Raw genomic sequence first — 20,048 nt, forward strand, 5'->3', positions numbered from 1 at the left:
ATGAATGATGTAAAAAAATTAAAGATTAGGATTTGAATCCAAGTCCTCTAACTCCAAAGCCTACAGCAACCTGCCTCTTTAAGTGAAACAACATTGTTTTTTTTTTATAAAATGTAAATAAAACAATAGACTGAGCCTGTTTTCCATTAAAAAAATGTTGTAACTCTCAAAACTCTCTGATACCAGAGTTTTTATTTCTTCCTCCCAAACATTATAAACAATAAGGAAAAACACCCACAGTCCTAGAGCCAAGACTCCCCAGAGCATCTTAATCTACCCCTGGGTCTCAGAAATATATTGTTTTAACATTCACATTAAAATGAGCAGCAGAAGAAACAGGAGTGATTTCCTCCAGAGGATTCTGCTTATCCATTGTTTTAACTTGGTGGGCCCAGGGCCAGGCTTAGGCTCCCTCCCTCCCGAATGGGGTTGGGAGATTCCAGCCCCGCCTGTGGTTTTCAGCCTAAAGAAGCTGTAAATTTTATAATTCTGTGCCCTGCGGTCAGAGCAGCTGAGGGCTCTGTCTGAAGTCAGGTGGCTCGTGTGTGAAAAGGAGACATAAACCAGCTCTCCTGAGGGCCTGGAAACATTCACAGGGCTGTCTGCCAGCTGTAGACTTAGGAGAAAATGCCAGTGGGCTGGACATTCTCTGGCTTGAGTCCAGTTAAGTAGACAGAGTCCCTGGAGCTCTTTCTGGATGTGTCTGCTGAATAACTCAGTTGCAATATTCTCCATTCAGTATGAGGCTGTTCAGAAATGGCTTTGTTGGGATATGTTTCAAAATGTATTATTAGGAAGTTCTGTTCTTACATGCAGCTCTTCTTGCTTGGGGAAGACGGATTTTCTTGAATCAATGCAGTAAATAAATTTTAGGATCATGGAATTTAGATGTGGAAGAGTCTTTAGAGTGTCCAAAGCCATCATTACACCGAAAGGGAAACTGAGGCTCAGGAAAGTGAAGTAACCTGACCAGGGTCACACAAATGACCAGTTGCTAATGATGTTCCAACTTCCAATCTAGTGCTCTTTGAAGTAAGCCAAGTGGCCACAAGCCAGTCATTACAAGGCTCATGAAAATTGTTCTCATGGATATCCAAATGTTATACCCTGCATCAATCAATCAACATTTATTTAGCACCTACTGAAGGCTGAACACAGGGTTACATATTAGGGATGGATAAAAGTGAAATTCCCCTTGCCTTCTTACAATCCTGATAGGGAAGAAAATGTGTGTGTGTGTGTGTGTGTGTGTGTGTGTGTGTGTGTGTGTGTATACACATATATATGTATGTATATGTATCTGTGTGTGTATGTATATGTATCTGTGTATGTATGTATGTCTATCTGTACTTTGTTGTTGTTCTATCACGTCTGATTCTTTGTGACCCTGTGAACCATACTAGCCATGGGCTTTCTGGAGTGGTTTTGCCTTTTCCTTTTCCAGTGGATTAGGGCAAATAAAGATGAAATGACTTGCTCAAGAACATACAACTAATAATAATGATCTGAGACCAGATTTTAACTCAGTTCTTCCTGATTCCAGGCCCAGTGCATGCTCTATCTACTGGTATGTATGCATACATGTGCATAAGTTATAAGGTACAGACATATGCATGTAAACACATAAATATATATATATAGACAAATAATTTACATGCAGATGTAAGTGTGTAAATATATAGAAACATGTGCTTATATCATGTCTATGACACAGACATGCAGTGGGATTTAGGGGGAGGATATAGCCTTTGGGGTGGGGAGGTAAGGAAAAACTTGATACAGAAAATGGAAATCGAGCTGAGCCATGAGGTAAATGAGGAATTCTTAGGGGCAGAGACAAGGAGGCGGGGCATTTCAAATCCTGGAGACAAAGGCACAGAGATACGAGATGGAGTGCTATGTGTGAAGCAGAATAAGAAACCCCCTAGGGTTGGATCCTGTTCTCAGAATTGTCTTTTCATTATAGTAAATAGTGCCTTTGGCACACTTTGCAGTCAAACCCATTTGACAGATAGAGAAATGAAGGTTTGGAGAAGTTGGCTGATTTGTCCAGCTAACTTAGAACACAAGTCTAGTAGCCAAGCTTTAAAGCCAGGGCTTCTGACACCTAGTCTGGTATTCTTTCCATCATACCACTCTGCTTAAGTTATTTTAAATGGTCGAACATGCTCTTACATGTTGTTTTAAATGCTCCCAGATTTGGCTGCTTCCTCTCAACTCTGACACATTTTGTTTAACAGAAGGATTGGTGAGATTGGTTTCATTGTGTCTCCATGGTAAGAAACATATTTCCCCTGGAAGCTCTGTCTTCTCATTTAGCATTACTCATAATAAGCATAAACAGACTAATATGAAAACAGTTGCAGTTTATGTATCGATCTTTTGCCCAGAGTGAAAAGAGAGAAGTTATGGAAAGAATCTGACAAAATCTTCAGTCCTAGTTAACATCTGCTAGGGGCACAAGGGAGAATGGCACAAAAAATGTGGGAAAATGAAGCTTGGTTTGAGAAAAGGAAGAAGCTAAGGGTCTGACAACTTCTCAGAAGACTGCTCTGAATAGCATGAGCACTGTCCTCCAGAAGAAAGCTGAAAGGTTCTACATATGACAAGCACTAAAGAAAATCATATGCAATGGAAATGACTGTGTCTTCATGGACAGGAAATACCAAATTGATTGCTGTTTGTGAGAGTCATTATCAGACTCAATTGTATGTGTATAATCAGAGAAGATGCCAAGTTAGAAGGAAGATAAGGATAAGAATGTAACTCCGCATATAACAGTTTCAACTTTCATCTGGCCTATCCCAGTCAACCATCCAAACCAAAATAGGAAATGGAAAAAGACAACTGCATTGAACTTTGAATAGATTGTCTGAATGGAGTTGAGGACACTCAAGTAGAACAGTGGATAGAATATTAGGCTTGGATGTAAGAAAATTTGAGTTCGAATCCATCTCATCTAGCATTGCTCATAATAAGCATAGACAGGCTAATATGAAAATAGTTGCAGTAGCAATAGTAGCAATCTTTTGCCCAGAATGAAATGAGAGAAACTGTAGAATCTTATGAACTTTGTGAGCCTAGGCAAATAACTTAATTTCTATTTGCCTCAGTTTCCATATATATAAAATGAGAATAACAACATATATATCCTAGTAAATACTGTTAGCTATTATTATTATTATTTGGAGTCAGACAAGCCAGGACTAAATATCATATACTAAATAACATATACTATGTTTTCATGGATAAATCCCTTAACAGTTAAGAACCTTAGTTTCTTTAACTGCAAAGTAGGGAATCATGCTTGTATCATCTACTTTACGGGGCTTGCGAGGAAAACACTTTTCCAATTTCAAGGTGACACAAAATTATTAACTATTTTTATTACTATTGTCAGTGTTTCCTACAAAAGTTAAAATAATATAAAGCAGTTTATGGAAGGTCAAAAAAGCCCAGAAAATGTCTTAGAGAATAAAAGACTTGGCAGGTTCCAAATGGCAGAGTTTCATGATAGATAACCTAATCACACATAAGAAATATGAAAGGTTTGGAAAACTCCTGTTGTCCAGACTATGACATGCAGTTAGATAGCTGACTCATTATATTTATGTACCTATATATGCTTGCATTTATATGTAAGCACACACATACATATTACCAGTGTTTACCAGTGGGCAGATAGATGGTGCAATGGATTGAATACTAGCCCTGGAGTCAGGAGGACCTGAGTTCAAATTTGCTCTCAGACACTTTACACTTACTAACTGGGTGACCTTGGGCAAGTCACCTAACCTTGACTGTGTCACATCCAGGACTTTGTATTTATATCTGGTCATTGGATCCAGAGGAGAAAGTAAGGCTGGTGACTTAGCACAGCACCTATTCACTTAATCCAGTTCACTTGGTCATCATAATTTCACCTCCCTGATGTTATGGTCTTCTTTGAGAATAAAGGACAAACATCATCATCACTAATGTTTACTAATTGATAGCATATGGATTTGTATCTTGGAATCACACCGTCTGTTAAGAATTTGGGATTTTAGTGGTGGCTAGGTGGCGCAGTGGATAAAGCACCAGCCCTGGAGTAAGGAGTACCTGGGCTCAAAGCCGTCTCAGACACTTAATAATTACCTAGCTGTGTGGCCTTGGGCAAGCCACTTAACCCCATCTGCCTTGCAAAAACCTAAAAAAACAAACAACAACAAAAAAAAAGAATTTAGGATTTTGAATGACCCAACAAGCAATGGAGAGATGCACACTGAGCACCAGCAGTTTACAGGATTTCTTCTGATAATCTATGTATAAGACAACTCAGAAGAAATTATTGAGGAATTATGAATTTGGAAAAGGAGATGGTCTGGTCCTGTTGCCCCTAAGAGGGAGAACAGACGACTGTCCTGAATGCTGTCCTGCCACTCCGAAAGGGGCTTAAAGACTTCCTCAACATTGGTTAGGTCTTCTATGGAGGATTTATGGGAGAACCTGGACAAGCATCACATTGAATGAGAAGACACAGCTGACTAGTTGATCTACCACAATGAAGATCATAGATTCTCTGAAGCAAGCAGTGCCCCACAAAATGCTGATACCAGGGTGTCTGTTTCTACACACACACACACACACACACACACACACACACACACACACACACACACACACACACTGATCTATGGTGCTTGAGGACAGCGTGCTAAACTTTGTTGGAGATAGAAAGGCATGGATTTAAGTTTTGGCTCTTCTACTTATCAGTTCAGTTCAGTTCACTCTAATTTATGTAAAATGGGATTAATAATAATTCTTCTTTCACTAATACAAGGCTGCTATAAGAAAAGTCAGTTGTAAGCCATAAAACTCTTTATATCATGTTGTTCTGAATATAGGTAGTACTTTCTCCCCAAGTCTGACATGTATAAATGTATAAATGCAGTCTATTATCAGTGTTATTTTTTCAGCATATATGTTTATACATCAGTTCACTGATAATTTGTTTTAGGGGTGCAACTTATTTTGTGGGTACTTAGTACTTGAGTGAACATGGTATCTGTGAGCTATTATTCTTCCTACTGATTTGGTTCTATTTCTAAATATGTTAAAGTAGAGCTTCACCATTTATGTGTATGTGCAGATTACAGATTTGAAGTTTGTGGGAAACTTTGGGGATCAGCTCTCCACAAAGGAGAAGGGGAGGTAATGTTCCAAAGAAGCAGAGCCAGCATTTGAACCTAGGTCATCTATTCTAGGACTGATACTCTCACCACTGCACAATTATGGCCTTGTGCCTTTACTATCTTATCTTTCAAGTCTTAGGAGAAAGGCTGTTGAGTAGTACTGCTGAATGAGCAGTGTACGAGAAATTTGGGAGCAAATATTAGTGAATAAACACAGTCACCTATTGACTGTCCATTAGGAAATGACATGTCATAGTGTTCTTGGTAAGCTTAAGGGGTCAATTAAACACATTACTCAATCCCTGGATCCAAGAATTCTACCTGAGGGCTTTGCAGGGGTTGGAAACAAAGGAGGAAGTTCAATTCTACCTCCAGCTAAAAAGGGAGGGTTGAAATCATGAAAGAAAAGCAAAAAGGGAATGGATAAGCATAAAGTGGGCCAAGTTGGGGAAAAAATTAAAAGAATTAATAGTTGGATCAAAAATCCTTTATATTGGGTGGAAGATGGGTTAACTCTTACTATATATTTATTATTTTGTAAGTTATAGTTATGAAGAATAAAACTTTATTTTAGATGTTATCTCTCAATTAGAGTGTGTGCTTCTTGAGACCAAAGACTATCTAGTTTTTCTGTTTCTGTAGAAATATAGTGTTGGACACATAATAAGCATTTTGCTCATGTCTTCACTACCTGCTGTGGGATTTGCTTGGCAAAGATACTGGAGTGGTTTGTCATTTCCTTCTCCAATGGATTAAGGCAAACAAAGGTTAAATGACTTGCCCAAGGTCATATATCTAATAAGTGTCTAGGTCAAACTTGAATCCAGGGCTTACTGACTTCAGGCTCAGTGCTCTATCTACTGAACCACCTTGCTGCCTCCAAGGCAAACAGGGATTAAGTGACTAGCTCAGGGTCACACAGCTAATATCTAGAGTCAGATTTGAATTCAGGCATCCCTGACTCCAGGACTAGGGCTCTATCCACTGCGTCATCTAGCTGCCTCACTAAATGCTTTTTCATTCATTCATTAGGAAGGTCCATGTGGAAAGAATGCTGAACTTGGAGTCAAAAGGACATGTTTAGATGTTCTAATTTTACTTAAACTCCAATCCTCAGTTTTCTCATCTATGAAATGGGGGTAATATTGCCTAAGAACTATATAAACACCAGCTTTTATTATTATTATATCAGAGACATAATTAAATAGAGAAAAAATGTGAAAGCCAGAGCAAAAAGAGACATTGGATTATCATTTTCAAAAGAAGGCCTGTGAATTAGCTCAGGATTTCAGAGACAGAAGGCTATTCAGCCTGTTTTAAACTCTTTGTTAGCAGCTGATGCAGCAGAAAGAACATCGGACCTGGAATCAGGAAGACTGTCTTCCTGAATTCAAAACTGACCTCAGACACTTCTAGATGTGTGACCTTGAGCAAGTCACTTAACCTTGTTTGCCTTAGTTTCTCATCTGTAAAATGATCTGAAGAAAGAAATGACAGACCACTCTCCAAATGGAACCATGACTAAATGATTTTAGTAGGGTATGAAAGGCAAAGTTTCAGTGGATGATGGTTCCATTGGATATCTAAAGACTATAATCATTAAACCAAGGAGTTGTAGAATTACTTTTGGCACTTTTGTACAGTTTACTTTGTAAATTGAAAAGTACTCTAGAAACATGAAGACTGTTATTTAAATATCATTATTTTTTGATATTGTCTACTTTATGCTCCTGATGCCAGTAATGAAAAATGCAACCAGGCATAGTATTATATATAATATTATATATAGTATTGAATTGTAGTTGATGGTTAGGTAGCTATTTCATGGATTGATTATTGGAAGAAGAGCTCCTTCAGTTCTGTGTATGGCAATACGTCTGTGTGTGTGTGTGTGTGTGTGTGTATTTAAGTTCAGAATTTTTTTTATTTTATTAAGAGTTTTTAACTCTTAATAAAAACTTAACTTTTTCCTAAGGGTAAAGACTTTTAGTTTTTATCACATTTCCTATGCCTAGATCATAGAACCTTGTACACAATAGGTAATTAATAAATATTTATTTAATTGGTTCAGTGATAATAATGGTTCTCTTTTTTTTCCTCTAAGGTTAGATTAGTGGACGTTCAGATTGATAACAAAAATTCACACTTATATAATTTTTACAATTAAATTATGTCACAACTACAAAGTTCTGCCAATGCAGCTTCAGGACTTCCATGTGTCCGATGAGCTTTATAAGTTGCTGTTAAAAAGATATCTAGCTCTGATGTACACCTTCTATCAACAAGCCTCTTTCTCAGTGCTTAACTAGTTACTCAAACTACAGAAGATGGCCTTTTAGTTGCTGGGAGACTTCCCAGATCAGTATGACCCACTAAAATATCCCTTTGGGAGATCACAGCACAAGAGGGCATGAGGGAGGAATTTGACCTTAGAGTTACAATATATGAGTACTTCAAAGATCTATGATTCCTCATTGTTTCTCTCCACCTATACAAATCATTACTCTAAACAGACTCCCATCTTTAAAAAATCCTCTATGGCTAACCTTCTGATGATGAGTCTCTTTGTGCTTGATTTACAGACATAATTTACAAAGCCTGGAGAAATCTCTCTCCTAGATAAACAAGAATCATAGAATGGAACTGCAAGGGGTCTCAGACTTTGGAGGTTATGCTTGCCAAAGCGATAAGTAGTAAAGATCAGAATGGGATTTGAATCCAAGTTCTCTGATTCCAGAGTCAGTGACTGCATCATGGAGACTAGGATGTAGGAAAAATGTTTTATTTAAAAGAAAAAAGATTAATTAGATCTTCTACAAATACATTCTGGGCAGCCCAAGATGCACAAGGGCCCTCACAGAGCATCCACCAAGATCATGGGCCTATTATGAGGGCTCTTTGACACCTGGGGCTCCTCCTGAACCCTTGGAGGGAGGTCCTGTTTGTTAGTGTCCTGTACCTATTGATAACTGATAATCATCTACTGCCTCCTTCTTATGACCCCTTCATTCTCCTCATTGAATAATGGGGGGGGGGGGATCCAGTTCAATGCCTTCCACAAGAATTTATTAAGAGCCTATTTCATAGCTCAACCACCAAGGTTTTCTAGACTCACTATTTTCCTCAGTTCAATCAGGGGCTCTGTAGAGAGCAGGAGTTAAATAAATTTTTGTTGAAAAACCAGTTGAATATATGTGTAAATCTTTGATTCATGATTTAGATGAAAAAAATTACACGTTCTTATCCTCAAATAGCTTATAGTGTAATAAAGACTATAGCTTGTACCCAATAAGAGTGTGCAATATGAATACAGCGTTGATTCAGAAAAATCACTCTAATACAATTTTAGGGGACTAGAAATGACTTGGGGAAATCAGAGAAGGCTTCATGGAGGAGGTGCCACTTAAGCTAGGCCTTGGAGGAAGGGAAGAATTCTTCAAATGTAGATGAGAAGGGAATGTATTCCACAGATGAGATAGAACCTTAGAGAGAGCACAGATATGGGAGAGTCCAAGACAAGTTTGGATAAAAGTTATTAGACCATTTTTGGATAGAGTTTTAGAGGGGATGATGGGGAATAATTTAAAAGGTAGATTGGAAACTGATTGTAAGATAGTAGTTAAAATGCTAGGTTCAGGAATTTTCATTTTGTCCTGTAGGCAATAGGGAGTCATGGAAGATTTTTGAGCAGTAAAGTCCCATAACAGACTCATGTATGGGGAAGCTTCCATTGGTGCTAAGGTTAAGTAAGAAGGGACTGGAGGTGGATATACCAGCTGAGATTTGCAATAATTCAGTAAGATGGGATGAATTTGCTTGGTGGAATAAAAATAAAGATAAAAATAAAGATAAGAGGATGACTGTGTTGGATGTAGTGGAGGCTGGACTGAGAAAATTTGGCAACTGATTGAATGTGGGACTGTTGCCTCCTTACTCTAGTTACTTCTGAAAACACAACCTAAATCCATTTTAGGTCTTTTTTTGGTGGGAGAGGGTCTATCTTGTCACCCTTTTAGCCTCTCCATGTTAATGTTGGGTTCCTAAAGATCTAGCATTTCAACATGTTGCCCCAACGTTTTCCTAATTCTCCTTCCTTTGTCAATGGGTAGAATGGTTCAAGTTAGTCAGGGCTGCATTTCTGTAATACTTCTCAGACTTGCTAGTCTCTTTCCACCCCCCACCCCCACCCCAGCTTGATTTCAGTTCCTCTAAATCAGTCCAGTTGGTAGGAGAGGCATGAGAAAAAGGTCGAGGCTCACCCTGGGCTTGTCTACATCTGCAATTTGTCATACCTCTTCAATTTATAAGGGAAATGAAGTGACATGTTAACTCTCATAATGAATATGCTGTGAATGTAATACTTCTGTGGAAATTCATGTTCAATTATATATAAAATCTCTGAAGTGCCTGTTTTTACTTAATAGTGCATTAAAATTTTTACCAAAACATGGCGAAAATCCTAAATATGGAAAGTATAATATTTATTCAAAATGTATGAAATGTTATCTTAACCCAAACAGATGGCTTGGTTAGGATGTCTGCATGACTTGGTTGCAGTAATGGGCTCTGGGAAAAAAAAAAAAAGACTGAAAATGCCATAGATAGTTAGCTGAGATATTAGAGCTCTGACTGAAAAGGTTTCCATTTCTGACCATGGAGGCCCTGGTATTTTGGGGTTTTAGTGGAGTCATCTGTGGAAAATATACCCTCATCTGTTTAATGATTGAATGAATGAATGAAAAAGCATTTATGAAATGCTTGCTGTTTTCTAGATATACATTGCTATTAGAGACAAGGCTATTTCACTGAGATAGTAAGAAATTGAGTTATTAAAAAGTTTAAAACTTAAATAAATCTTAATAAGTCATCCAGCCCACTCCATCCCAACTCCCCCTTTACAGAAAAAGAAACTGAGACCCAGAAATGATTTTCTCCAATTCCCAAAGATCCAGACCTTGGTTTTCTTTTGACAAGGATAGCACTATTTTCACTCTACCATGTTACCAATCCATCTTTATTTTGATAATGATAATTATAATAACTAGTACTTATATAGTAAAGTACCCTTTACAAATAGTGTCAAATTTATCCTTCCTGAGAGTTTTGTGTTCTCCCTTGGTGCTTTCTATTCCTTCTCCCAGGTATAAAACCTGCTAATAAAGACTGCCAATTATAACAATAAATTATTCAATAAAAGACCTATATGATTAGCACCTTCTTTGCACCTTATTCCTTGAACATTAATGACAGCATCATAAGATTAAAAGTCTTAGAGCTTGATGAAAAGTTAGAGCAGTCTGATCCCCTTTTATAGATGAGAAAACCAAGTCCTAGATTTAATGAGGGGAGATGATTTTCTCATTATCATACAACTGATAAGAATAAATGCTGATATTAGATTTCTAGTCCCTGGATTCCAAGCCTAGTGCTCTCCAACCTATACACATTTCCTCTCAATAAACCTTTATTGGATGCCTCTTTTCATAGTCTAGTAGTAGTAGGAGAATGAGACACAAACACATTAATATCATCTGAAAGAATTAACATGATTAGTATATTAGTTGTTTATTTGGTTGTTTGTTCTTCATCCTTGAAGAGAACTGAAATGATATAACTATGTTGAGCATGTCCAACTGTGGCTGATCAGACCAAACAAAGCTTAGAATCAAACTGTAGGGCAGCATAAATAGTCCCTTTGTACCTCTGGGATGGATTCTCTAAATTTTTACATCTTGTATTTCTTTTGAAGTACTTCAATTCTGCTTTGCATCTTCTTTGATGAGGGCACACTATGCTGTGCCAGTATCTCCCATGTCTTGAAATTAATTCCAGGGTTCTTAAGAAAGACCTTGAGATTATCTTTGTATTCATTTTTCTGACCACCATGTAAGTGGTATAAAGTATAAACAAAGAATTATGTAAGGTATTGATGGGGTTGGGGTGGACGGGTCATTTGAATGAGTTTCAGAGACTAGGCAAGTCCTCAACATATAAAGAAGGGTATAGAAGTGGGTAATTTCAAGATGTGTTTATAGTAACCAAAAGAGTAATGGAGAACCTAGAACTATAGACTTGGAATAATAGATGCCACACAATCTTCTTTAATGGGGGACAGATACCTCAGGAGTTAGAGAAGACCAAAACTTCTAATGGAAGAAAGGTGCATAGAAGAAGCCAAGAATGGTGGGAAGAATCCTAAAATTGGAGAGGACCTTGGGTCCAATGCTAGCTCTGCTATCTATTACCCTGGGTGACCTTTGATGTGGTCTTATATTTGAATGTCAGGTTAACATTCTCAGTGAGATCCCTTCCAGCTCAGAATCTTATTAATTTATAAAAGTCCCACTCTCCTTTGCCTAATTGGATCATGTCTAGGCCACTGTGTTCAATTCTGGGTACCCTGTTTTTAGAAGGACATTGATGAGTTAGGCCATTTACCCAGAAGAGGGTGGCCAGTATGATAAGGGTGCTAATGCTATTTCTTTCAAGTATCATTTGAAAGAACTCGGAAGTATCTAGTCTGGTTAAGAGAAGATTCTTTTGGGGGGGGGGTATCATAATTGTATTTGAATCTTTAAAGGTCTCTTGTGAGCATATGGGATTAGACTTGCTCTGCTTGGCCCCAGAAGGTAGAACTATAAGTCAATGCCTTGGGGGAGTTGCAGAAAGGTGATTTTGACACAATTATGAGCAAGATCTCCATAAGAATCAGAATTATGCAATACTGGAAAGGGCTGCCTCAAGAGCTAGTAATTTCTCATCCCTGAGGTTGTTCAGGTAGAGACTAGACAAGAGCTCTTTTCAGAAATGTCATAGAAGCAATTCATGCAGTAGGCAGGAGGATTAGATGATCACTCAGGTCCCTAACAACTCTGGGATTCTATAATTCCTATTTATAATCAAAATCATCCTTACCATCTTGGTACACCTTCATCCTCAGCTCTGGTGATAAGTCCTTGAAAGAATTTCTTTACCATTCAAAAACTGAAAGGAGAAAACAGCTGGTTCTTTTCAATGTTAGACTAGTAGAAGGGGGGGAAAGAGAGACATGGAAGATACCCCTGTATAAGGAATCTGAATTAGATTTTCCTTGAGTTTTTTCATCTTTTGTCAATTCATTTTCTGAGATGAACCAACTACTTTGCCCGTTGCTCTATCCCCTGTCATATCATTACCCCCCGCACCCCATCAAGTCCTCATATCCTAGGTTCTAGGATTCAGGTTATTAGAAAAGATGTATTGTTTAATATTTTAGGATTCTAAAGTTTACTGATCAGACACTTGCCCTAGGGTTGCAGTTATTGAGCTAATTAACTAGTGCCTGGCATCTATTAGGTATTTCATAAATATTTGTTGATTGATTGATTGAACTAATAAGCAAATATTTATTTGACCTACTAAAGGAATAGTCTCTGCTAAGACCCAAGGCAGTGCTTGCAGAGTGTGAACAGGATATTGCAAGCTCAGACTCTGCATACTGTGTAAATGACCTTCTAGTCTGGTAGAAGGATCAGACTCAAAGTCAAAAGCCCTTGAGTAAAACTTATCTTTCAATGTCATGTGACATTGAACAACTCTCTTTCTTCCTCTAAACCTTGCTTTATTCATCTGTACAAAAAGAAAGGATTAAATTGGATAATAAGATAAAGGGGAAAAGACAAATAAGCATTTCTATGGTACTTAGTATGTGCCAGTCATAACGCTGAGCATGTTTTTTTACAAATACTATCTACATTTGATCCTTACACGATCTTGGGAGATAGATGCTCTAATTATACCAGGGCAGAAACTCAGATAACCAGAGGTTAAGTGACCTTCCCAGGGTCACACAGCAAAGCTAGCCAGGACTTCCTTACTGCAGGTCAAATGCTCTAGCTTCTGTACCACCAACTGTCTCAAATAGGGCCATTGGGTGAAATGATCTTAAAGGTCATCAATTCTAGACTAACTGTATTATTTTTGCATCTGGAGAAACTGAGGCTCAAAAAGGGGAAGTCACTTTTTGCAAACTTCACTGCTAGTAGTTAGTGACAAAGCTGTAACTAGAACTAGTCTCCCCTAAGTTTCTGTTGGAAGTTCTTTCCTCTGACCATTTTATACTTCTTAGAGTAAGCTATTGGAATTAGGACCAAATCCCTCATTTTATAGAAAAGGAAACTGAGACTCAGAGAAGAAATGGATTTATCCCAAAATTAATGATGGTAGCAAAACCCAGATCAAATCCAGACTACTTGATTTTCAATATAGTATACTTTCCACGACACCTTTCTTCTTCTTCTTTCTTCCTCATTGTTATTATTATCATCATTATATGAGAATGAGAAGCTTTGGGGGAATATCATGGAACGTTTCTTAATGTCATCTCTGTTGAAATCATATTTTTCTTGTGTGTTTTAAAGATCCACTAGGAGATGGTAATTCTGAATCTGAAATTTGGAATCCTAAATCTTATGAATTTATTCTCTATGAATCAGAGTGCAAAACACCTCTAAAGTTCCCAGGATTGAGTGGCTATCTCTAAAATGTCAAGGCAGATTTAAGGCCTAGATTTTATTTTTTTAATTTTATTTTTTTAAATTTATTTTAAACTTAAATACCAAATAAAAGGGGGGCAGTTAGGTAGCGCAGTAGATAGAGCACCAGCCCTGGAGTAAGGAGTATCTGAGTTCAAATCTGGTCTCAGACGTTTAATAATTGCCTAGCTCTGTGACCTTGGGCATGTCACTTAACCCCATTGCCTAAAATTTTAAAAGAGTAAAAAAAAAAAGGAAAAGAAAAACATTGCCATAGATAGATAGATAGATGGATGGATCACAGAGCAGAGCATAAGAGAATATTCAGTCTAAAGCAATGAATTTCCATTTCAAGAAAACCTATTTAATAAATACTACACATTGCATTCAAAGCTGTCCATATTTTCTTCCTTGTAGATTTTCTTTTGTTCTCTACTGTGAAATTTTTTGCTTTATTTTTTCCCTTTCTTCTCTTCTACCCTCCAAAAGGCTACAATTAAGTGTGGAGAGCTATACATACACACACACACACACACACACACACACACATATAAATATATGTACATATATTCATATATATTTAGAGAGATACACACAGATACATGGATATTTATAATCACATACATTGATAGGTATATATAAGACTTTATATGCTTTTTTCCATTTATCCTGTTTCTCTGAAGGTGGATGGTATGATTATTCATAAGTCTAAGCCTTTTCATATTTTTCTAAATTTACCAGCTCATTATTTCTTATACATAATGATATTCCAAATTTATACTGACTAGTTATTCTAAGTAGTCTAAAATAATTTTACTAATATGACACAGTGTAGTTTCCCTATTTTCCTCTTGATTAAATTTTAGTTTTCACTTTATCTTGGAAGGCCTAGATTTAATATTTGTCCTCTATCATTCTCCTTTCATCTATTCCCTGTGCAGATTCTGATGCAAGGCAAAAATCCAGGGGTCTCATGGAAATATACCCTGCCCAAAGTCAAGAGCACAACGCAGACAGTGACACAAGGACACATCTACACATGGAAGACAGTGCAGTCGGACTGTTCAGTGACATGTGGTGGAGGTAGACAACTTTCCTAATTCCTCTTCTTCTGAGTCTTCTTAAAACTCCATCCTTCTGGCAGTTTTCAACTGGGCAAGAGTGAAATGATTCAATGTTAGGACTGGCCTTTCATAGGAATCCTATTGTTATAGAAAGTCAATAATATAATATCAGGAACTTTAGACTCTTTTCTGTTGCCCCCTTTTGGTATGGAGGTGAATCTCAGATCTTGAAAAGTTCTGACACTGGAGCACAAACTAAATCAAGACTTACCAAGATGGAAAGCCTTTGAATAGAGCATTGGTAGATGGTTGCAAAGCCTGCTTGCCCTGGGAAGGTGCCATTGTGAATTGAAGCCAATCCAGAGGAGGGTAAGGGATTGATATCTATACCACAAAGGACAGACGAAGGACATGAAGCCTGGAGATGGGAGGGAGCATGAGCTGCGATCATTGTTTTGCTTGGTCCCATAGCATAGAACTGGAAGTCATGGAGAGAAGTTGCAGAGAATCAGATTTTAAGGAAGCTTTTCCTCACAATTAGAGCAGTATTAAAGTAGAATTGGCTGCCTTGGAAAGTAGTGAATCCCCATCATTGGAATCTAGATGAGTTCTTGTTTAAAGATGATATAGACAGGGTTAGATGTTGGTTTTAATGTTCCCTGGGGCCCATTATTGCTCTGAGATTCTATGAAATCAATAGGATTTAGATAGGAGGAATATTTATGTCAAATTAAGCATAGCATGAGTCAAGATTGGCAGCTTTCCTACACTGCTGGCCTCCATTTTCAGAAGACTATTTAATACCTCAAGAGATTGGCAACCAATTTTCCCCAGCAAAGTCATCTGTTTCACAACCTATTTGCTTTGTTTCATTACTTTCTCCCAGTGGGATATTTTGACCATTACTCAAATCAAGCCTGCAGACTGAAAACTGAAACTAGACAAATATGAAAATATTCTCTGGGAAGAAAAATGTCTTAGATTAGTTTCAGTTTTCCCATAGGAGGTATTTCCCGATTACATTTTTGTCCATTGTTTCCAATTTTTAAAAGTGTTTCCAATGCATTTAAAAAAAAGTCCAAAATTATGATAAACTTAAGGCTGGACATTACAGCTTTTGACAACCTGTGGAACCTCAGATAAATAAATTCCTTCCTCCTTTCTGGAGGGGGGAGGGGAAAGGAATTAGAACTGTGTCAAGTGCTATATAAATAGAAATATATTCTCATTTGATCCTCCCAACAACCCTGCTAGGTAGGTGTTGCTATTATCCCTGTTTAAGAGCTGAGGAAACTGAGGTAATTAGAGATTAAGTGACTTGCTTAGGATGACACAACTAGAAAGTGTCTGGGGACTGATTTGAAATCGGGTTATCCTGACTAGGAAAAACTCTATCCACTGAGTCACCTAGCTGTCTATGTACTTCAGTTTACTCATCTGTGAAATGAGGGACTGAAACTAAATGATGCTAGATAACTGTTGATGTTTTTTTTCCTTCTTTTTTTTTTAACTCTCAATGTTTCTTTAGGTCACATTATAGTAAAGACCATTTGTTTACAAGATCATATGAAGCAAGTGAATTCATCTTTCTGTAGCATGAAGGCCAAACCTGTGACTGAACCCCAAATGTGTAATGTCTTTTCCTGCCCTGCATAGTAAGTGTTACCCAGAACTGTAACTTTTCCATGGTAGAAGGGAAAGAACTCTGGATCTGGAATCAGGACCTGGATTCCAATCCAAGTTTGCCAGCAATTTTCTGTGTGATCTTGGACAAAATCCCTTCCATACTTAGAACCTCATCTAGATCATTTAAAGGCCTGTTCTGGACTGGTCCCTACTCATATCAGTTTCTGATAGTTTAGGTTTAATACCAGAATAGAATTTAACAGTCATAAGATCATTACACAGTTAACTAAAGATTTACTTGGCCCTAGAAGGAGGAGGCTATTCAACAAGGATAGATTTTAAGGAAACCTTAAGTTAACTCATGTAAGTGATGCTCAAGGCGCCCATTGTGATCCATCAACCATGCCTTATAGTCTGCATGGCTCTCCTCATGGCTGTTTTTTAACTCAGATGATAGGGGGGTGATGTCAACAATCTGAGTCTTAAGGATTGTTTCCCTACCTTTTGAGGAAAAACAAGCTTAACATTTCCAGACAGGAGGGGTAAGATATTGCTCTTTCCATTTCTTAGATGTCATGTTATAATGTGTTAAGTTCTCAGGGCTCTTCCATCTTCCAGATGAAAGTGATTTCTTACATTTGGGGCAACAGATACTCTTCAACTTATATTCATAGAAAAAGAACTAAAACTAAAAACTAAAAAATTCTTAAGTACAACACGCAGCTCTGGGATTTTAGGGCTAGATGCATTCTATTTCTGAAAATGAAATCATGAAGTCAATGAAATAAGTTAGTATGTAATTCAGACAAATAGCATTGGTGCTTTCAAATGAATTACTCTACCTGCAAACAATGAACTTTTGCTTCTTCAGAAATAACTGGTATGTAATATGGGCACCAAAATAATATTTCAATTTTGAATTATCTATTTTATTTTCTAGATGACTATATAATAGGTTGGTCCAACCAATGATATTTTGCAAAAATATTTCAATAATTCAATGTATCCTGATCTCATCAATGTACTTCCTCCTTCCAACAGTATCGATCCCAGCCCATTCATGCATTCTCATACTTGGTGATTCTTGTCAAGGTCCTCTCATGAATTTTGCAAAGAGGTCCTCCTTTAAAATTCACGGGCATCGAATTTCTCCAAAAAGATCAAAGAAAAAGGAAAAATGAACCCTTTGTACAATATAGAAATTCTTTTTATTGTAGCAAAGAACTGGAAAGTGAGGAGATACTCATTAGTCAGGGATTAAATTTTTAGAACTTATATTTGTATAATGTAGTATGTATAGATATAGTATAGTGAGTGGTATAATGTAGTAGTGGTTAGAGAGCTTCCCTCAACCTCAGGAAGACCTGGGTTCAAGTCCCATATCATTCACATGCTGGCTATATTACCCAACTCAACTTTTCAGGGCCCCTGGGGATCTCTCCAATTTGTGAAGAAGGTCATGATCCACTTGGGAAGAGGAAGTTCCTCACAGGAAGCTCCAATAGTAATGATATCACAGAGCTGGTCCAAAATACCAAAAATGCTGGTCTTGGGAAGGAAGGAAATGATGTACCTGTGAGCCACTCTATGGATAGTATCTCATTTGATTATGACAATAACACTAAGAGGTAGATGCTATTATCCCTAGTTTACCATTAAGGAAACTGAGGCACCCAGAGGATAAATGAGATGTCCAGAGTTTCTCAACTAGGAAATGTTCTGAAACCATATTTGAACTCAAGTTTTCCTGACTCCAGGACTAACATTCTATTCACTGTGCCACCAGCTGCCTCAGACCTTTGTAAAGTGGATATTAAAAGGATTTTTTAAAGTCTTCCATCTTGTATGGAAGATTAGAAACTAAAGCTCACAGAGAGGAAATAACATTATGGCCACAGAGTTTGAATATATCAGCAAAGAAATCCAAGCTCAGGTCTCCTGATTCTAAATCCATTACTCATTTCTCCTAAATCTCTCCAACTATTTTCTCCTCTGGGCTTGAGGGAAGAAGATCCCCATGGTCAGGGGAGACCTGAACTGAGATAGAATTGGGAATTTGGAACTGCTAAATGTTCAAAATTCAAATAAATGAAGAGCCTAGGGATTCTTACTTTAAAATGTTAAAGATCCATGCAGGAGTGTTTAACAACTAACTATAGAAAGAAAGAGAGGAAGGAAGGAAGGAAGGAAGGAAGGAAGGAAGGAAGGAAGGAAGGAAGGAAGGAAGGAAGGAAGGAAGGAAGGAAGGAAGGAAGGAAGAAGGATGGGAGGGAGGGAGGGAGAGAGAGAAAATGTCCACACGAACCACCCTCTTTGTTAACATTTCTCCACCACTAAACAATGAACAAATTAAACCTTGGTTTTTTGATTCCCTAGGTGAAAATGCTCAGACTGATTATTTAGTAATCATCTCTCCAAGCTTATACAAGCCAGCTCAGGACACTGTAGGATCCATGTTTCATCAGTGTGGAGACTCCCTTTTCCCAAGTTCTGGTGTAGACTGCTGCCCTTTTGTGACTTAGCAAATGGATTCTTGAGTTACTATGGCCAAAATATTTAATCCCCAGTGGCCAACCCTCTGGTGCTGACCCTCTGCCCCCTTAGCTAGGCTAGTCCTCATTTGATACTTGGCTAGTTGTCAGGCTGGTGCTCATAAGCACTTCTACTGTGTTAGGGCAATCCATGATAGATTATATAGTTTTGGGAGAGTCCAGGGTCACCTTCATACCATGAAGACTCGAGTGGAAATTCTTCCTCAGAATGTGATAATGATTATCAGCTTTGGAAAGAGCACCATGCACCATAAGAATACCAATGTCAATCCAACATCTTATAAACTTCTCACATATGTAGGGGATTTCCTGCTCAGGTATAAGTTAAAACTGAAAAAGAACTTTACAAATCCTCCAGCTCTGAGATTCATTTGGAGCACTGAAGGACACAGCACTGCCTTAAAAGAATCTTTGTCAAACTCTATCAAAATTCAGTTGGCTGAGAGAGTCACCTAGAAAAGAGCTATGCTTGGCCAGAAAAACGAATCTCAGTGAGTTCTCCAACAATGGTGTGGCTAAGAGCAATTCAGAAAAAACTGCTGAAAGAGGCATGTGGTCCCATCCCCTGAGCCAAACACCACCTCTAGGACTTGTCTGTTTCTGGGGAGTCTGAGTAGCCTACTACTGTATAATTTACAGTTTGGGTTTCATGGTCTGTAGTGTACTATCATTTAAAAATTCCTATAACTGGGTGATTTCATAAGGTTGGGTTTTTGCTGTTTTGTTTTTTAAAGAGCAGCAAGTCCAAACCCTGAATTTTACAGAGGAAGAACCTGGAGTGGCTGATCTAAAATCACACATTGTGCCATTGGTAAAGCTGAAATTCAAACCCAGGTCTTCTGACTCTAGCTCTAGCACTCTTTCCATTCTTTCCATCTTAATCTTCCTTCAGGACTCAAGTCTGTCCCCTCTTCCTTCTCTCTCTCCTTCCCTTCCTACCCCCCTTTCTCTCTCTCTCTCTCTCTCTCCCCTTTCTCTCTCTCTCTCTCTCTCTCTCTCTCTCTCTCTCTCTCTCTCTCTCTCTCTCTCTCTCTCTCCCCCTTTCTCTCCCTCTCATCTATCTTTTCTTCCTCTTCCTCCTCCTCCCTCTCCTTTTTCTTCTTCACTCTCCTCCCTCCT

General features: G+C 38.0%; 1 protein-coding gene across 1 annotated transcript in view; it reads left to right on the plus strand.

Moving 5' to 3' along the window:
• The window catches only part of ADAMTS18 (ADAM metallopeptidase with thrombospondin type 1 motif 18), a 190,268-nt gene that overhangs the window by 152,344 nt on the left and 17,876 nt on the right, over positions 1-20,048 (plus strand). The window contains exons 17-18 of the mRNA XM_074203596.1: positions 14,629-14,770; positions 16,280-16,406. Coding sequence (XP_074059697.1) covers positions 14,629-14,770; positions 16,280-16,406 — 269 coding nt within the window. The remainder of the gene's footprint in view (positions 1-14,628; positions 14,771-16,279; positions 16,407-20,048) is intronic.

The sequence above is a fragment of the Macrotis lagotis genome, chromosome 1, assembly GCF_037893015.1.
Source record: "Macrotis lagotis isolate mMagLag1 chromosome 1, bilby.v1.9.chrom.fasta, whole genome shotgun sequence".
Taxonomy (NCBI): Eukaryota; Metazoa; Chordata; class Mammalia; order Peramelemorphia; family Peramelidae; genus Macrotis; species Macrotis lagotis.